At 39.4% G+C, this 17,500-nt stretch overlaps 1 protein-coding gene across 2 annotated transcripts in view; it reads right to left on the bottom strand.

Annotated features, from left to right (window-relative positions):
* The window catches only part of LOC115222692 (kinesin-like protein KIF26B), a 141,192-nt gene that overhangs the window by 35,976 nt on the left and 87,716 nt on the right, over window positions 1-17,500 (bottom strand). For both annotated transcript variants that reach the window (XM_029793012.2, XM_036511744.1), the window contains exons 4-8: window positions 16,997-17,155; window positions 11,958-12,050; window positions 11,096-11,240; window positions 2,739-2,901; window positions 1-1,261 (exon numbers count right to left, since the gene is read on the bottom strand). The exon at window positions 1-1,261 is cut by the window's left edge and continues 2,331 nt beyond it. In XM_029793012.2, the coding sequence (XP_029648872.2) occupies window positions 1-1,261; window positions 2,739-2,901; window positions 11,096-11,240; window positions 11,958-12,050; window positions 16,997-17,155 (1,821 nt within the window). The remainder of the gene's footprint in view (window positions 1,262-2,738; window positions 2,902-11,095; window positions 11,241-11,957; window positions 12,051-16,996; window positions 17,156-17,500) is intronic.

The following is a 17,500-nucleotide window of genomic DNA, read 5'->3' on the forward strand; positions in this document are numbered from 1 at the left end:
CCTCGATGCAATTATCAACGCTGTTTCCGATGGCTTCCACAGAAATATCATCCTCTGTCGACTGTACGTTACTATGGAAACTCACCGGCCTTGAATCTGAGGGTTCAGCATTTATAGAATCAACACTGGCTGTACTTTCAGGTCGTGATCCCTCGTTAGGGGCCCCTCGCTGCTGTAAAACCTTCGAGTCGATAGGAGCAGGAAGCGTTGAGGACGGTGGCACAACGATACTTCTATCTGGTGATCTGCGATTAGACGTGGACGGCTGGTTTGTTTGCGAAGGGGATTTCTTTCTGCCACTTGGCCCAAAGTGCTTCGCTTGGTTGATATTCGATACCCGTGTGTCACTCGTAGACATATCCGCGCCACTGCTAGGCCCATCTATCCAACGCTCTGACTCACAATCCTCTTTTGGCATTGCGATATTTCGTAAAGATTGGACATCCCCATCAGAAAAATTTCCATTTCGTCTCTTAGAAACCCAGACCCGACCCCTAAAAGCCTCGTCGGTTTCTTTAATACCCCGAGGCTGCTTCCTTGAAGATCCGTTGCTGGTCCTCACCATAAAAGCCTGAGGACCGTCAACCCACAGTTCCGTACTCTTTTTATCAGGGTAGATAGCAGCGCCGGGCCCGTCTACCCATTGCTCCAGAAATTCTGGGCCTTCGTTGTTGATCTGATGTCTACCGTTGACCCCACCTTCAGGTTTAAATTTCGATAATGGCATCTTCTGTTTGATATTTGTCCTACGGGCAACTTGATAACCGGTAGAAGAAGAGGGCACCAGTGACGGACAAGGACCGTCTTGTGAGGAACTCGGAGCTGTTGTAACGGGTGACATAAGGGGAACTCGCGATTGAGGGCTCGGCTCCCGGTTATAATACAGTTTGTTGACAGAACCACGGCCGGAATCCACAGGGGAAAATTTCCTACCGGTGTCGGACGCGGATCCTTCATCTCCCGATGATCTGGACCCGCTTGTTCGACGTGGCAGGCGTGGGTTAGTTCGAGGGAGCAAGGGCAGGGATTTTGGCGGGCCCTCGTTGTCTGTAAGCTCCCGATCGCTTAACGACTGCCCATTGATACCCATATATATCACGGTGTCACATGACTGTTCGCTCCCTGAAGTGCAATCCGGGTCGGATAGGGACGATGAGTAGAGAAAATCTTCTCTAAGGGTTCCCATTCGAAACCCTCTTAAAGGTCTTCGTAACCTTCCCGATTCATCCGTTGAACTGTCTTCAGAACTTGTGCTCGAAAACTGCAAAAGACAATGAAAAATCAAGTTTGAATAAAAAAAAAAATGATAAAAACTTCAAAAAGGTGCAGGAGTGGCTGTGTGGTAAGTAGCTTGTTTACCAACCACATGGATCTGGGTTCAGTCCCACTGCGTGGCATCTTGGGTAAGTGTCTTCTGCTATAGCCACGGGCCGACCAACGCCTTGTGAGTGGATTTGGTAGATGGAAACTGAAAGAAGCCCATCGTATATATAGGCGTAGGAGTGGCTGTGTGGTAAGTAGCTTGCTTACCAACCACATGGTTGCGGGTTCAGTCCCACTGCATGGCACCTTGGGCAAGTGTCTTCTACTATAGCCTCGGGCCGACCAACGCCTTGTGAGTGGATTTGGTAGATGGAAACTGAAAGAAGCCCATCGTATATATAGGCGTAGGAGTGGCTGTGTGGTAAGTAGCTTGCTTACCAATCACATGGTTCCGGGTTCAGTCCCACAGCGTGGTACCTTGGGCAAGTGTCTTGTGCTATAGCCTCGGACCGACCAAAGCCTTGTGAGTGGATTTGGTAGACGGAAACTGAAAGAAGCCGACGTATAAATGTATATATATATGTGCAGGAGAGGCTGTGTGGTAAGTAGCTTGTTTACCAACTACATGGTTCCGGGTTCAGTCCCACTGTGTGGCACCTTGGGCAAGTGTCTTCTACTATAGCCTAGGGCCGACCAAAACCTTTATGAGTGGATTTGGTATATATATAATATATATATATATATATATATATATATATTATATATATATATATAGGTGTAGGAGTGGCTGTGTGGTAAGTAGCCTGTTCCGGGTTCAGTCCCACTGCATGGTACCTTGGGCAAGTGTCTTCTACTATAGCCTCGGGCCCACCAAAGACTTGTGAGTGGATTTGGTATATATATATATATATATATATATATATATAGGGGTAGGAGTGGCTGTGTGGTAAGTAGCTTGCTTACCAACCACATGGTTCCGGGTTCAGTCCCACTGCGTGGCACCTTGGGCAAGTGTCTTCTACTATAGCCTCGGGCCGACCAATGCCTTGTGAGTGGATTTGGAAGACGGAAACTGAAAGAAGCCCGTCGTATATATGTATATATATATATATATATAGGCACAGGAGTGGCTGTGTGGTAAGTAGCTTGCTAACCAACCACATGGTTCCGGGTTCAGTCCCACTGCATGGCACCTTGGGCAAGTGTCTTGTGCTATAGCCTCGGGCCGACCAAAGCCTTGTGAGTGGATTTGGAAGACGGAAACTGAAAGAAGCCCGTCGTATAGAATAAGTACTGGGCTTACAAAAGAATAAGTCCTGGGGTCGATTTGCTCGACTAAAGGCGGCGCTCCAGCATGGCCGCAGTCAAATGACTGAAACAAGTAAAAGAGTAAAAGAGTAAAAAGATGGCGTCTAATGGGCAAAATCGCTCTATGACAAGAGAAAGAGAGAGAGTAGAAGAATAACACAAATTACCTTTATTTTGCGTCTGCGCAGACGATGGATCCGTGAGGCAAGTTGGATCACCTGTAATGTTTCACTATAGTGTGCGGTGGTGGCTGACACGTGTGCTATCATACAGGTACGGCACGACACGTTACCGAGGGAATCTCTTAACAGCCTTGCAATCTTGGCATCTCTGTAAAGAATAGAAATAATCTTTATATATAAAAGTGAAGTTGTGTGTCTACAATTTAAAAAACAAATTACCATAATTTTTTCCATTTTAATGCATTTTTTTGCTATTATATAAGGGAAGTAACACTCTAAAAATGTCTACGATGAGTCTACGATTTAAAAAAAAATTTACCATCATTTTTTCGCTATTATATAAGGGAAGTAACTCTCTAAAAATGTCTACGATGAGTCAACGATTTAAAAAAATATTTACCATCATTTTTTTTCCATGTTAATGCATTTATTCGCTATTATATAAGGGAAGTAACTCTCTAAAAATGTCTGCGATGTGTCAACGATTTAAAAAAAAATTTACCATCATTTTTATTCCATGTGAATGCATTTTTTTCGCTATTATATAAGGGAAGTAACTCTCTAAAAATGTCTACGATGAGTCTACGATTTAAAAAAAAATTTACCATCATTTTTATTCCATGTGAATGCATTTTTTCGCTATTATATAAGGGAAGTAACTGTCTAAAAATGTCTACGATGAGTCAACGATTTAAAAAAATATTTACCATCATTTTTTCCCATTTTAATGCATTCTTTTCGCTATTATATAAGGGAAGTAACTCTCTAAAAATGTCTACGATGAGTCAACGATTTAAAAAAATATTTACCATCATTTTTTTTCCATGTTAATGCATTTATTCGCTATTATATAAGGGAAGTAACTCTCTAAAAATGTCTACGATGAGTCAACGATTTAAAAAAATTTACCATAATTTTTTTCCCATGTTTATGCATTATTTCGCTATTATATAAGGGAAGTAACTCTCTAAAAATGTCTACGATGAGTCAACAACTTGAAAAAAAAAATTTACCATCATTTTTTCCATTTTAATGCATTTTTTTCGCTATTATATAAGGGAAGTAACTCTCTAAAAATGTCTACGATGAGTCAACGATTAAAAAAAAAATTTATAACTTTTTTTGCATGTGAATGCATTTTTTCGCTATTATATAAGGGAAATAACTCTCTAAAAATGTCTACGATGAGTCAACAACTTTTAAAAAAAAATTTACCATCATTTTTTCCATTTTAATGCATTTTTTTCGCTATTATATAAGGGAAGTAACTCTCTAAAAATGTCTACGATGCGTCAACGATTTAAAAAAAAATTTACCATCATTTTTTCCATTTTAATGCATTATTTTCGCTATTATATAAGGGAAGTAACTCTCTAAAAATGTCTACGATGAGTCAACGATTAAAAAAAAATTTATAATTTTTTTTGCATGTGAATGCATTTTTTCGCTATTATATAAGGGAAATAACTCTCTAAAAATGTCTACGATGAGTCAACAACTTTTAAAAAAAAATTTACCATCATTTTTTCCATTTTAATGCATTTTTTTCGCTATTATATAAGGGAAGTAACTCTCTAAAAATGTCTACGATGAGTCAACGATTTAAAAAAAAATTTACCATCATTTTTATTCCATGTGAATGCATTTTTTCGCTATTATATAAGGGAAGTAACTCTCTAAAAATGTCTACGATGTGTCAACAACTTAAAAAAAAAATTTACCATCATTTTTTTCCATTTTAATGCATTTTTTTCGCTATTATATAAGGGGAGTAACTCTCTAAAAATGTCTACGATGAGTCAACGATTTAAAAAAATATTTACCATCATTTTTATTCCATGTGAATGCATTTTTTTCGCTATTATATAAGGGAAGTAACTCTCTAAAAATGTCTTCGATGATTCAACGATTTTAAAAATAATTTACCATCATTTGTTTTCCATTCTAATGCATTTTTTTCGCTATTATATAAGAGAAGTAACTCTCTAAAAATGTCTACGATGAGTCAACGATTTTAAAAATAATTTACCATAATTATTTTCCCATGTTAATGCATTATTTCGCTATTATATAAGGGAAGTAACTCTCTAAAAATGTCTACGATGAGTCAACGATTTAAAAAAAAATTTACCATCATTTTTTTCCCATGTTAATGCATTATTTCGCTATTATATAAGGGAAGTAACTCTCTAAAAATGTCTACGATGAGTCAACGATTTAAAAAAAAAATTACCATAATTTTTTTCCCATGTTAATGCATTATTTCGCTATTATATAAGGGAAGTAACTCTCTAAAAATGTCTACGATGAGTCAACGATTTAAAAAAAAATTTACCATCATTTTTATTCCATGTGAATGCATTTTTTTCGCTATTATATAAGGGAAGAAACTCTCTAAAAATGTCTTCGATGAATCAACGATTTTAAAAATAATTTACCATCATTTGTTTTCCATTTTAATGCATTTTTTCGCTATTATATAAGAGAAGTAACGCTCTAAAAATGTCTACGATGAGTCAACGATTTAAAAAAAAATTTACCATCATTTTTATTGCATGTGAATGCATTTTTTTCGTTATTATATAAGGGAAGTAACTCTCTAAAAATGTCTTCGATGAATCAACGATTTTTAAAAATAATTTACCATCATTTATTTTCCATTGTAATGCATTTTTTTCGCTATTATATAAGAGGAGTAACTCTCTAAAAATATCTACGATGAGTCAACGATTTAAAAATGATTTACCATCATTTATTTTCCATTTTAATGCATTTTTTTCGCTATTATATAAGGGAAGTAACTCTCTAAAAATGTCTACGATGAATCAACGATCTAAAAATAATTTACCATCATTTATTTTCCATTTTAATGCATTTTTCCGCTATTATATAAGGGAAGTAACTCTCTAAAAATGTCTACGATGAGTCAACGATTTAAAAAAAAATTTACCATCATTTTTATTCCATGTGAATGCATTTTTTTCGCTATTATATAAGGGAAGAAACTCTCTAAAAATGTCTTCGATGAATCAACGATTTAAAAATAATTTACCATCATTTGTTTTCCATTTTAATGCATTTTTTCGCTATTATATAAGAGAAGTAACGCTCTAAAAATGTCTACGATGAGTCAACGATTTAAAAAAAAATTTACCATCATTTTTATTGCATGTGAATGCATTTTTTTCGTTATTATATAAGGGAAGTAACTCTCTAAAAATGTCTTCGATGAATCAACGATTTTTAAAATAATTTACCATCATTTATTTTCCATTGTAATGCATTTTTTTCGCTATTATATAAGAGGAGTAACTCTCTAAAAATATCTACGATGAGTCAACGATTTTAAAAATGATTTACCATCATTTATTTTCCATTTTAATGCATTTTTTCGCTATTATATAAGGGAAGTAACTCTCTAAAAATGTCTACGATGAATCAACGATCTAAAAATAATTTACCATCATTTATTTTCCATTTTAATGCATTTTTCCGCTATTATATAAGGGAAGTAACTCTCTAAAAATGTCTACGATGAATCAACGATCTAAAAATAATTTACCATCATTTTTCCCATTTTAAGCCTGTTTTTGCTATTATAAAAGGGAAGTAACTCTCTAAAAATGTATTATTAAATCTCAGAACGTAAAAAGCTACAGTAACACCCCTCTTTGTGGTTAGCCATATTGAGATGGCTATTATACTTTACATCCCTAAAAATGCTTATATAGTTATTTCCCTTACAAACCCGAGCAACGCCAGGCGATACTGCTAGTGGTTTATAATATAAAAAGGGTGCACAAACAATTTGAAAACAAAGCAACCGCAAAAACTTATGTAGGACAAACCTGTCTTCTAAGTATATTAGTTAGTTAGTTAGTTAATTTTTTGGCTCAAAAAGCTAAAAGCAAGGCCATGTAGGGGGACATGGAGTTATGTACAGGGTGGTGTTCATGTAAAGAGTTCAGGCCATTTCTGGTCAAGGATCTCTATACATATAAAAGGCAGTTTGTCTGTCTGTGTGTCTGTCAGGTTGTAACCCTCACCCTGACCAAGGCTTTCAACCGATTCTCATGAAACTTGACACACACATAGCCCAATGTCATAATTCAAAAGTAACGCAGGGAAAATTTTGCAAAGTTCCCCCAGTTCTGAAAAAAATTGATAAATTCGACATGTGGTCGAGAATCTAAGCTTATCATATGCAACACATTTTCCGTTGTAGTTTTCGCAACATGCAATCGATTTTCACCAAACTCATGGTGAAGCTTAATGTTACCCTAAGAAACTTAATTCTGACGTTAGTTTTCCATGCAATACCTTACCATCAGAAAAACTCGATAAAATCATGCCATTTTGGGAAATCGCGTTCAAATTCAAGATGACATATTTTCAACAATATCTTTAATAAATTGGCAGGAATTTTTTAAAAATTCACAGCGAGAATCATGTCTGCACCAAGGAGCTATATGGCCCTTTTGATTCCAATAGGATACGTTATTACTTGAAAAAATCGGTTAATTACATCATATGTGGCACACGTAGCAAACGGATTTTTTTGCGATATTTTTTGAAAGTTCACATCGATTTTCCCTACTTCTTCATGCATGCAAGGGAACGGTGCCTTGAATGCCTTAATGCCTTTAAGGCTTCATTTTACAAAATAACGATTCAATGAGTACAAAAAAGGGTTAAAAATGTAAAGGGCATTGCTCATAGACAAAGATTCTTACATACCGGGCAACGCCGGGCTATGCTGCTAGTGTATACTCTTACTCTCTTTTACTTGTTTCAGTCATTTGACTGCGGCCATGCTGGAGCACCGCCTTTAGTCGAGCAAATCGACCCCGGGACTTATTCTTTTTGTAAGCCCAGTACTTATTCTATCGGTCTCTTTTTGCCGAACCGCTAAGTGACGGGGACGTAAACACACCAGCATCGGTTGTCAAGCAATGCTAGGGGAACAAACACAGACACACAAACACACCCGCATACATATATATATATATATATATATACATATATACGACAGGCTTCTTTCAGTTTCCGTCTACCAAATCCACTCACAAGGCATTGGTCGGCCCGGGGCTATAGCAGAAGACACATGCCCAAGATGCCACGCAGTGGGACTGAACCCGGAACCATGTGGTTGGTTAGCAAGCTACTTACCACACAGCCATCCTGCGCCTATATATATACATATATATAAAAGGCTTCTTTCAGTTTCTGCCTACCAAATCCACTCACAAGGCATTGGTCGGCCCGGGGCTATAGCAGAAGACACATGCCCAAGATGCCACGCAGTGGGACTGAACCCGGAACCATGTGGTTGGTTAGCAAGCTACTTACCACACAGCCACTCCTGCGCCTATATATATCTTTAAGATACAATAAGATGATAATTTATCTTCGAATACTGTTGGAACAGTAGAAATGTTGTCTAAGTTACCCTTGCAAAATAGACAAAATTTTTCAAGAACTATGGCTCGTTGTTGAAATTACCACTTTGTAAGGGTAATTTATCCAATATTTCTACTGCTTTCAAAGATAAATTATCATCTTATTTGTATCTTATTGTACACATTTTAACGCTTATAAAAAGCAAAATAACAGCTCAATGAGTACTAAAAAGGTTAAGGGCATTGCTTATCGACAAAGTTTCGTACATACCGGGTACAGCCGGGCTATGCTGCTAGTTCTAAATAAAAGACATTAATTGCCAAATTTGACAATTTGGAAAAGGCATTTCTGGCCTAAAATTCTAACGGAAAGATCAGCCAGTGACTTACAAGACCAAAGCTTAACTTTCTGGCAAGTGGTTGTCCAAAGAAATGCTTGCTGAAGTTTATAATGTGTCTTATAAGTTCATACACCATTTAAAAAAGAGCTACCAAAATGATATACTCTCTTTTGTACTCTGTTACTTGTTTCAGTCATTTGACTGTGGCCATGCTGGAGCACCGCCTTTAATCGACCAACTCGAACCCGGGACTGATTCTTTTTCTAAGCCCAGTACTTATTCTATCGGTCTCATTTGCCGAACCGCTAAGTGACGGGGATATAAACACACCAGCATCGGTTGTCAAGCAATGCTAGGGGGACAAACACAGACACACACACGCACATACACATATATATACATATATACGACGGGCTTCTTTCAGTTTCCGTTATTTTATTTTACTTGTTTCAGTCATTTGACAGTGGCCATGCTGGAGCACCGCCTTTAGTCGAGCAAATCAACCCCGGGACTTATTCTTCGTTAGCCCAGTACTTATTCTATCGGTCTCTTTTGCCGACCCGCTAAGTGACGGGGACATAAACACACCAGCATCGGTTGTCAAGCAATGCTAGGGGGACAAACACAGATACACAAACACACACACACATACACACGTACACATATATATATATATAGAGAGGGCGCGTGGCTTAGTGGTTAGGGCATTCGGCTCATGATCGTAAGGTTGTGAGTTCGATTCCCGGCGACGCGTTGTGTCCTTGAGCAAGACACTTTATTTCACGTTGCTCCAGTCCACTCAGCTGGCAAAAATGAGTTGTACTTGTATTTCAAAGGGTCAGCCTTGTCACTCTCTGTGTCACGCTGATTATCCCCGAGAACTACGTTAAGGGTACACGTGTCTGTGGAATGCTCAGCCATTTGCACGTTAATTTCACGAGCAAGCTGTTCCGTTGATCGTATCAGCTGGGACCCTCGTCGTCGTAACCGGCGGAGTCTTTTAATATATATATATACTAGCAGCATAGCCCGGCGTTGCCTGGGCATGTAAGAGCCCCTAGTAGGCAACGACTAATCCCAATGTAGTCCTTTCCCTCCAGAGAATGAAGGCGCATGTGTAGGTTGCAATGTCTTCTCTTCACTCGAATACTTCTGTGTATACGATGTTCCTAGCTGTCCCTTTGGACGAAAACATGAAAACATCATTGCGACTCCCAACGCGTGAACATCCCACGTAGAGTTGACCGTGGGCGAAGCAATGTTCGCCCAACTGTAACCCAGCGACTTGTAGCGTTTGGCCTTGGGATTTATTGATAGACATTGCGAAGCAGAGTTTAACAGGAAACTGAGAACGCCTGAAGTGGATTGGTAGGTCAGCGCCCGACGGTTGAAGGTGCATGCGTGGAATGAAGACGTCCTCTCCCTTCCCACAACCGTAAGTATTGTGGCCGTTATTAAATGTGGTGGCAAATGTTTCACAACCAGACGTGTGCCGTTGTACTGTTTAGGTGGAACCAAATTCCTGATGAGCATAATGGGCGCACCGACTTTTAACTTCAGGATGTGTGGCAGCAGGCCCGGCGGTTCAAGTGAATTCAGGAATTCAACAGGATAATCGGCAAGCTCGGCGGGGTCTGCTGTCCTATCTATAGATTTGTAGACGTGGACATCACCAGGAATAGCTTCAAGTAGCTGGATATTGATGGAGTTGAGAGTTAAAAACGTCGAGTTGTGTCCCCTAGACAGTCTGTGGTTTGTGTTTCTGATTCTCGACCCCATGTCGAATTAATCAATTTTTTTCAGAATTGGGGGAACTTTTCAAAATTTTTGCTGTGTTAGTTTTGAATTATGACATTGGGCTATGTGTGAGTCAAGTTTCATCAGAATCGGTTGAAAGCCGTGGTCAGGGTGAGGGTACAACCTGACAGACACACAGACAAACTGCCATTTATATAGAGAGAGATATATACGACGGGCTTCTTTCAGTTTCCGTCAACCAAATCCACTCACAAGGCTTTGGTCGGCCCGAGGCTTTAATTGAAGACACTTGCCCAAGGTGCCACGCAGTAGGACTGAATCCGGAACCATGTGGTTGGTTAGCAAGCTACTTACCACACAGCCACTCCTATGCCTATATATATATATATATATATACGATGGGCTTCTTTCAGTTTCTGCCTACCAAATCCACTCACAAGGCATTGGTCGGCCCGAGGCTATAGTAGAAGACACTCGCCCAAGATGCCACGCAGTGGGACTGAACCCGGACCATGTGGTTGGTAAGCAAGCTACTTACCACACAACCACTCCTACGCCTATATATATATATACATATATATATACGACAGGCTTCTTTCAGTTTCCGTCTACCAAATCCACTCACAAGGCTTTGGTCGGCCCGAGGCTTTAGTAGAAGACACTTGCCCAAGGTGCCATGCAGTGGGACTGAACCCGGAACCATGTGGCTGGTAAACAAGCTACTTACCACACAGCCACTCCTACGCCTATATACACCTGCGCCTTGATAAATAAAATTGATAAATAACACATCTGAAACAGGTAAGATAAATGGATAAATATTATAAGGTGAAATATTTCCTACCTGTGAGGTATGTGTCGTTGTCCATTAAGAAGGGCCAATATAACATTTCCAAGGGCCGAAATGCTTAGTGAGACGTTATTCGGGTCCTTCGATTTTGAGCAGCTTCCGAGATCGATAAAATGTAAGCGACTCCTGCCACCTGCCACTACAACAATAAATATCATAAAATAAATATCATAAAAGAATATAATAAAATATGATAAAATATAATAAAATAATATAATATAACTCGCATTATCGCTCGAGAGATAAGCTATCTCTCCATGTCGCATAGACCGCACGGCAGCGGAAGGTGCGGTCTATGCGACATGGAGAGATGGCTTATCTGGAAAAGCAGCTTAGACCCTACTACATGTCTAAATACAAGGACAGAGCTTTTCGGATCATGCCCACATGTGACTAAATTTCTGTTACGTTTTTGGTCCCCTAAAGAAAACAGATAGAACATGCTTTCTATGTTATGTCCCAAGAACAATTTACATATTTTTATATATTTTTATGTATTTTTTATGTATTTTTATATAATTTTTATGACGAAAAATGCGAGCGATGTATAAGTACGCAGGCAAGCAGAGTTATAACAGAGTAATTTCCCTTTATTTAACGGTATTTTTTCATAGCGTTTTCAAATAGCCAGATAACCGAAGAGATGGTGTTGTGGATTTCCACAATGTAACATATGGTATATATATATATATATTATATATATATATATATATAATATATATATATATATATATATATACATATATATATCCCCAGACACAACAAAATATGCTTCAACACACGGACTCATATAACGAATCTTGCAAACAAAATCGGAAAACAGAACATAATAAAAAAACTACAAAAATAGAAATACCTCCGGGGAGTCCAGATTTGTTAGCCTTTTCCACGCGATATTGGTAAACATGTAACGTAAATAGTAAATGAGAATGGCGTAGTTCTTCTTCATCTGTGAAAGAAAGTAAAAGAAAAAAAAATCAGAATTGAAGACATGGAAGCATTTAATAATAATAATAATAATAATAATGAAAATGATAATGATAATAATGAAAATGATAATGATAATGATAATGATAATAATAATATTAATGATAATGATAATAATGATAATGATAATGATAATAATGATAATGATAATGATAATAATGATAATGATAATAATAATAATGATAATAATAATAATAATGATAATAATAAGGATAATAATAATAATAATAATGATAATAATAATAATAATAATAATAATGATAATGATAATGATAATAATAATAATAATAATAATAATAATAATAATGATAATAATAAGGATAATAATAATAATAATGATAATAATAATAATATAATGATAATGATAATGATGATAATAATAATGATAATAATAATAATAATGATAATAATAAGGATAATAATAATAATATAATGATAATAATAATAATAATAATGATAATGATAATGATAATAATAATAATAATGATAATGATAATAATAATAATAATAATAATAATAATGATAATAATAAGGATAATAATAATAATAATAATGATAATAATAATAATAATAATAATAATAATAATAATAATGATAATAATGATAATGATAATAATAATAATAATAATAATAATAATGAAATTATTGTATACAGTGCCGATCAATGCCTTGTGAATGGATTTGGTAGACGGAAACTGAAAGAAGCCCGTCGTATATATATATAGGCGTAGGAGTGGCTGTGTGGTAAGTAGCTTGCTAACCAACCACATGGTTCCGGGTTCAGTCCCTCTGCGTGGAAACTTGATCAAGTGTCTTCTACTATAGCCTCGGGCCGACCAAAGCTTTGTGAGTGGATTTGGTGGACGGAAACTGAAAGAAGCTTGTCGTATATATGTATTTATATACATGTATGTGTGTGTGTTTGTGTGTCTGTGTTTGTCCCCCTAGCATTGCTTGACAACCGATGCTGGTGTGTTTACGTCCCCATCACTTAGCTGTTCGGCAAAAGAGACCGATAGAATAAGTACTGGGCTTACAAAGAATAAGTCCCGGGGGTCGATTTGCTCGACTAAAGGCGGTGCTCCAGCATGGCCGCAGTCAAATGACTGAAACAAGTAAAAGAGTAAAAGAGAAAAGAGACCGATAGAATAAGTACTGGGCTTACAAAGAATAAGTCCCAGGGTTGATTTGCTCGACTAAAGGCGGTGCTCCAGCATGGCCACAGTCAAATGACTGAAGCAAGTAAAAAAAAAAAAAATAATAAAATACATATTGTCTTGAACTAAAGAGTTGACGTCACAAAAATATCAATTTAAATGCTGAAATATTAAAAAAAATCTATTTCGCCTGAGTTAATTCCCTTAGCTTCTTATCTCATTAAGGGCTGGCCAATAATTCATTGACATGTACCACCATGCATTTTGGGAGGAAAAACCCAGCGTCTACATACTCCCTCCATAACAGAAATGGACCTGGGTATCTTGGTGGATTCCTTCTTTTCGCCTTCGGCCCAGTGCATCCATGCTGCCAACAAAGCACGCAGAGTTCTGTTCTCGATTCAACGATCATTCGGAATGCTCAGAGCAGCCATATTCCTACCGCTCTATGTCACGCTGGTGAGACCCATATTGGAGTACGGGATTCAAGCCTCTTCTCCTTGTGCTTGGGCCCTTATTGTTCTTAGTCTTCATAAATGACTTGCCCGACGACCTCACGCAACACACCCGTCTATTTGCCGATGATGTCAAACTGGTCGTTCCTCGCAGAGATATAGAGGATCTTCGTCGATGCCTCCACCAAATTTGGAGATGGTCCAACGAATGGGACCTGTGTCTGAACGTGTCAAAGTGCTGTCATCTGCCTGTTGGCTCTTCTCCTGCAACTCAACTTGATTTCGAGCCGGGTCGTCTGCTGCTGGAGAGGACCGACCAGATAAAGGACCTGGGTATCTTTGTGGATTCTTCCTTTTCGCCTTCGGCCCAGTGCATCCATGCTGCCAACAAAGCATGCAGAGTTCTGTTTTTGATTCGACGGTCATTCGGAATGCTCACAGCAGCCATATTCCTACCACTCTATGTCACGCTGGTGAGACCCATATTGGAGTACGGGATTCAAGCCTCTTCTCCTTATCTCCTCAAAGACATACAGCATCTCGAAAGAGTCCAGAAGCTGGCTACCCGCATGGTTCTTGGTCTCAAGCATTTGTCTTATGAAGAAAGGCTGAAGACGCTCGACCTTTATTCTCTAGAAAAACGACGACGCCGTGGTGATCTCATTCTTGCTCACAACATCATAAGCGGAAAGTGTAACCTCTCGAAAGAGCTGTTCTTCACTCCTGCTCCAGAGCGTCGGCTGCGGGGTCACTCCGAAAAGCTCTATCTGCGACGATTTCATCTCAACCGAAGGAGAGGGGCTTTCTCCGTCCGGGTTGCGGATCGGTGGAATAAGCTGCCGGACGAGATGGTGAAGATGCCGACGACCGCTCGGTGCAAAGTCTCTCTTGACCTCAAGTGGCCTGAACTCTTTACATGAACACCACCCTGTACATAACTCCATGTCCCCCTAGACAACGCCGTGTTGATCTCATTCTTGCTCACAACATCATAAGCGGAAAGTATAACCTCTCAAAAGAGCTGTTCTTCACTCCTGCTCCAGAGCGTCGGCTGCGGGGTCACTCCGAAAAGCTCTATCTGCGACGATTTCATCTCAACCGAAGGAAAGGGCCTTCTCCGTCCGGGTTGCGGACCTGTGGAGTAAGCTGCCGGATGAGATGGTAAAGATTCCGACGACCGCTCGGTTCAAAGTCTCCCTTGACCTCAAGTGGCCTGAACTCTTTACATGAACACCACACTGTACATAACTCCATGTCCCCCTACATGGCCTTGCTTTTTGCTTTTTGAGCCAAAAAATTAACTAACTAACTAATCTCAAAAAGTCTTCTTGTGAATGTGACCTGGGTATTATTGTTGACAGAGATTTGTGTTGGACAAAAGACATTGCTAAAATTGCCAAGAAGGCTGAGGGTGTCTTGGCATCACTCACCAAGTCCTTTGGGAGCCGCTCTAACCACTGATTATCATCATTGTTCGACCGTGGTGGAGACAATGGAATTTACCATGCTACGCCAGACTTCACGGTCCATCATGGCATTACGGAGGTCCTGTTGCTGGATGCCTGTATCCCTGGAGATTACATCAGGGTAGGAGAGTGTGCGCCCTCTGGTATCGCGACCGTGGTTGAGACAATGGAATTTGCCATGCTACGCCAGACTTCACGGTCCATCATGGCATTACGGATGTCCTGTTGCTGGATGCCTGTATCCCTGGAGATTACATCAGGGTAGGAGAGTGTGCGCCCTCTGGTATCGCGACCGTGGTTGAGACAATGGAATTTGCCATGCTACGCCAGACTTCACGGTCCATCATGGCATTACGGAGGTCCTGTTGCTGGATGCATGTATCCCTGGAGATTACATCAGGGTAGGAGAGTGTGCGCCCTCTGGTATCGCGACCGTGGTTGAGACAATGGAATTTGCCATGCTACGCCAGACTTCACGGTCCATCATGGCATTATGGAGGTCCTGTTGCTGGATGCCTGTATCCCTGGAGATTACATCAGGGTAGGAGAGTGTGTGCCCTCTGGTATTGCGAGTAGATGGCTTCCAGAGGAGAAGAGTAGAAATTACCTCTTTTTCAGCTCTACAACAATCTCCAGCAAACTGGACTCTCCTACCTTTCACAAGAGATGACACAGGTGGTAGTTTCCCATATATTTGCACTTTGGTTGGATGACGCTTCCACGAGAGATTTTGAGCTCTCATAAGGAGGCGAGTGTAGGTTCCATCCAACCGCCTCTCAAGCTTCTTTGATAAGGTCCAGGTTTCTGAGCTATAGAGTAGAATCGGTTCGACTTTGGCTTTGAAGATTTCAAGTTTGAAGTCTCTACTTAGATTTGATGACCAGATATTATGCATGTCATTACAGGCTGACCAGGCCATACCCTTTCTAGTTAGAAAGTCTTTTCCAGATGATGATATGTATGATCCAAGATATTTGTAATCAGAAACCATATTTAAAGGCGCATTGTTGAGAGTATGGATGATGCAATCACTGTTGGACAGGCACTTGTTTATATATTCAGTCTTGGCCTCATTGAGGTAAAGACCTACACAATTTGAGGCTTGTTCGAGAGATTGCAAAAGAGACTGGGCATTGGAGATAGAATCACTGATAAAAGCGATGTCGTCAGCAAAGTCAGTGTCTGTCAAGTATTCAGCTGAGTGTCTGGAACTTCTTCTAGGTTTTATTTCAAAGCCCTTGCCAGAGATGGTATCAACTGACATACATAGCACATAGTCAATGACAATGATGAAAAGAAATGGGGCGAGTGTGTCTCCCAGCAGTATTCTGGCTTTGATTGAGAAAGATGATGTTTCTCCGTCAGGGGTTAAGATGGTTGAAGACATATCTGTGTAGACGGAAACTGAAAGAAGCCTGTCGTATATATGTATTTATATACATGTATGTGTGTGTGTTTGTGTGTATATGTTTGTGTGTCTGTGTTTGTCCCCCTAGCATTGCTTGACAACCGATGCTGGTGTGTTTACGTCCCCGTCACTTAGCGGTTCGGCAAAAAGAGACCGATAGAATAAGTACTGGGCTTACAAAAGTATAAGTCCCGGGGTCGATTTGCTCGACTAAAAAAAGGTAAAAAAAGGCGGTACTGCTCCAGAATGGCCGCAGCCAAGTGACTGAAACAAGTAAAAAAATATATATATATATGTTTGTTTATTTATTTTTATTTTATTCATCTACTTTCAGCTCACTCGCTGTGGCCATGCTGGGGCACCGTCATTGGACTTTGTATCTGAAAAGAGAAGAAATTGAATTTATTTTCCATCATACTCACCGGATGTAGATCGCGCTGCAATCGCTGCATCGAGATAGTAGGCAGCTTGATCGGCAGTCGGAGCTCTTAGCTCACTTTGGTTTTCCAGCTGCGTACCACAAATTGGGTCCTCGCGGAGGTACACCCCAGGTGCGGTGGAGACGCCTGTCTCCGTACCAACTGCAAAAGAAAAAAATATGAAAATAGATTAACAACTGATGATGCTGGTGCGTTTACGTCCCCGTCACTTAGCAGTTCGGCAAAAGAGTCCGATAAAATAAGTACTTGGTTTTACAAGGGGCAGGAGTGGCTGTGTGGTAAGTAGATTGCTAACCAACCACATGGTTCCAGGTTCAGTCCCTCTGCGTGGCATCTTGGCCAAGTGACTTCTGCTATAGCCCCGGACCGACCAAAGCCTTGTGAGTGTATTTGGTAGACGGAAATGAAAGAAGCCCATCGTATATATATATATATATAGGCATAGGAGTGGCTGTGTGGTAAGTAGCTTGCTTACCAGCCACATGG

This window comes from Octopus sinensis, linkage group LG20 (genome assembly GCF_006345805.1).
Source record: "Octopus sinensis linkage group LG20, ASM634580v1, whole genome shotgun sequence".
Classification (NCBI taxonomy): Eukaryota; Metazoa; Mollusca; class Cephalopoda; order Octopoda; family Octopodidae; genus Octopus; species Octopus sinensis.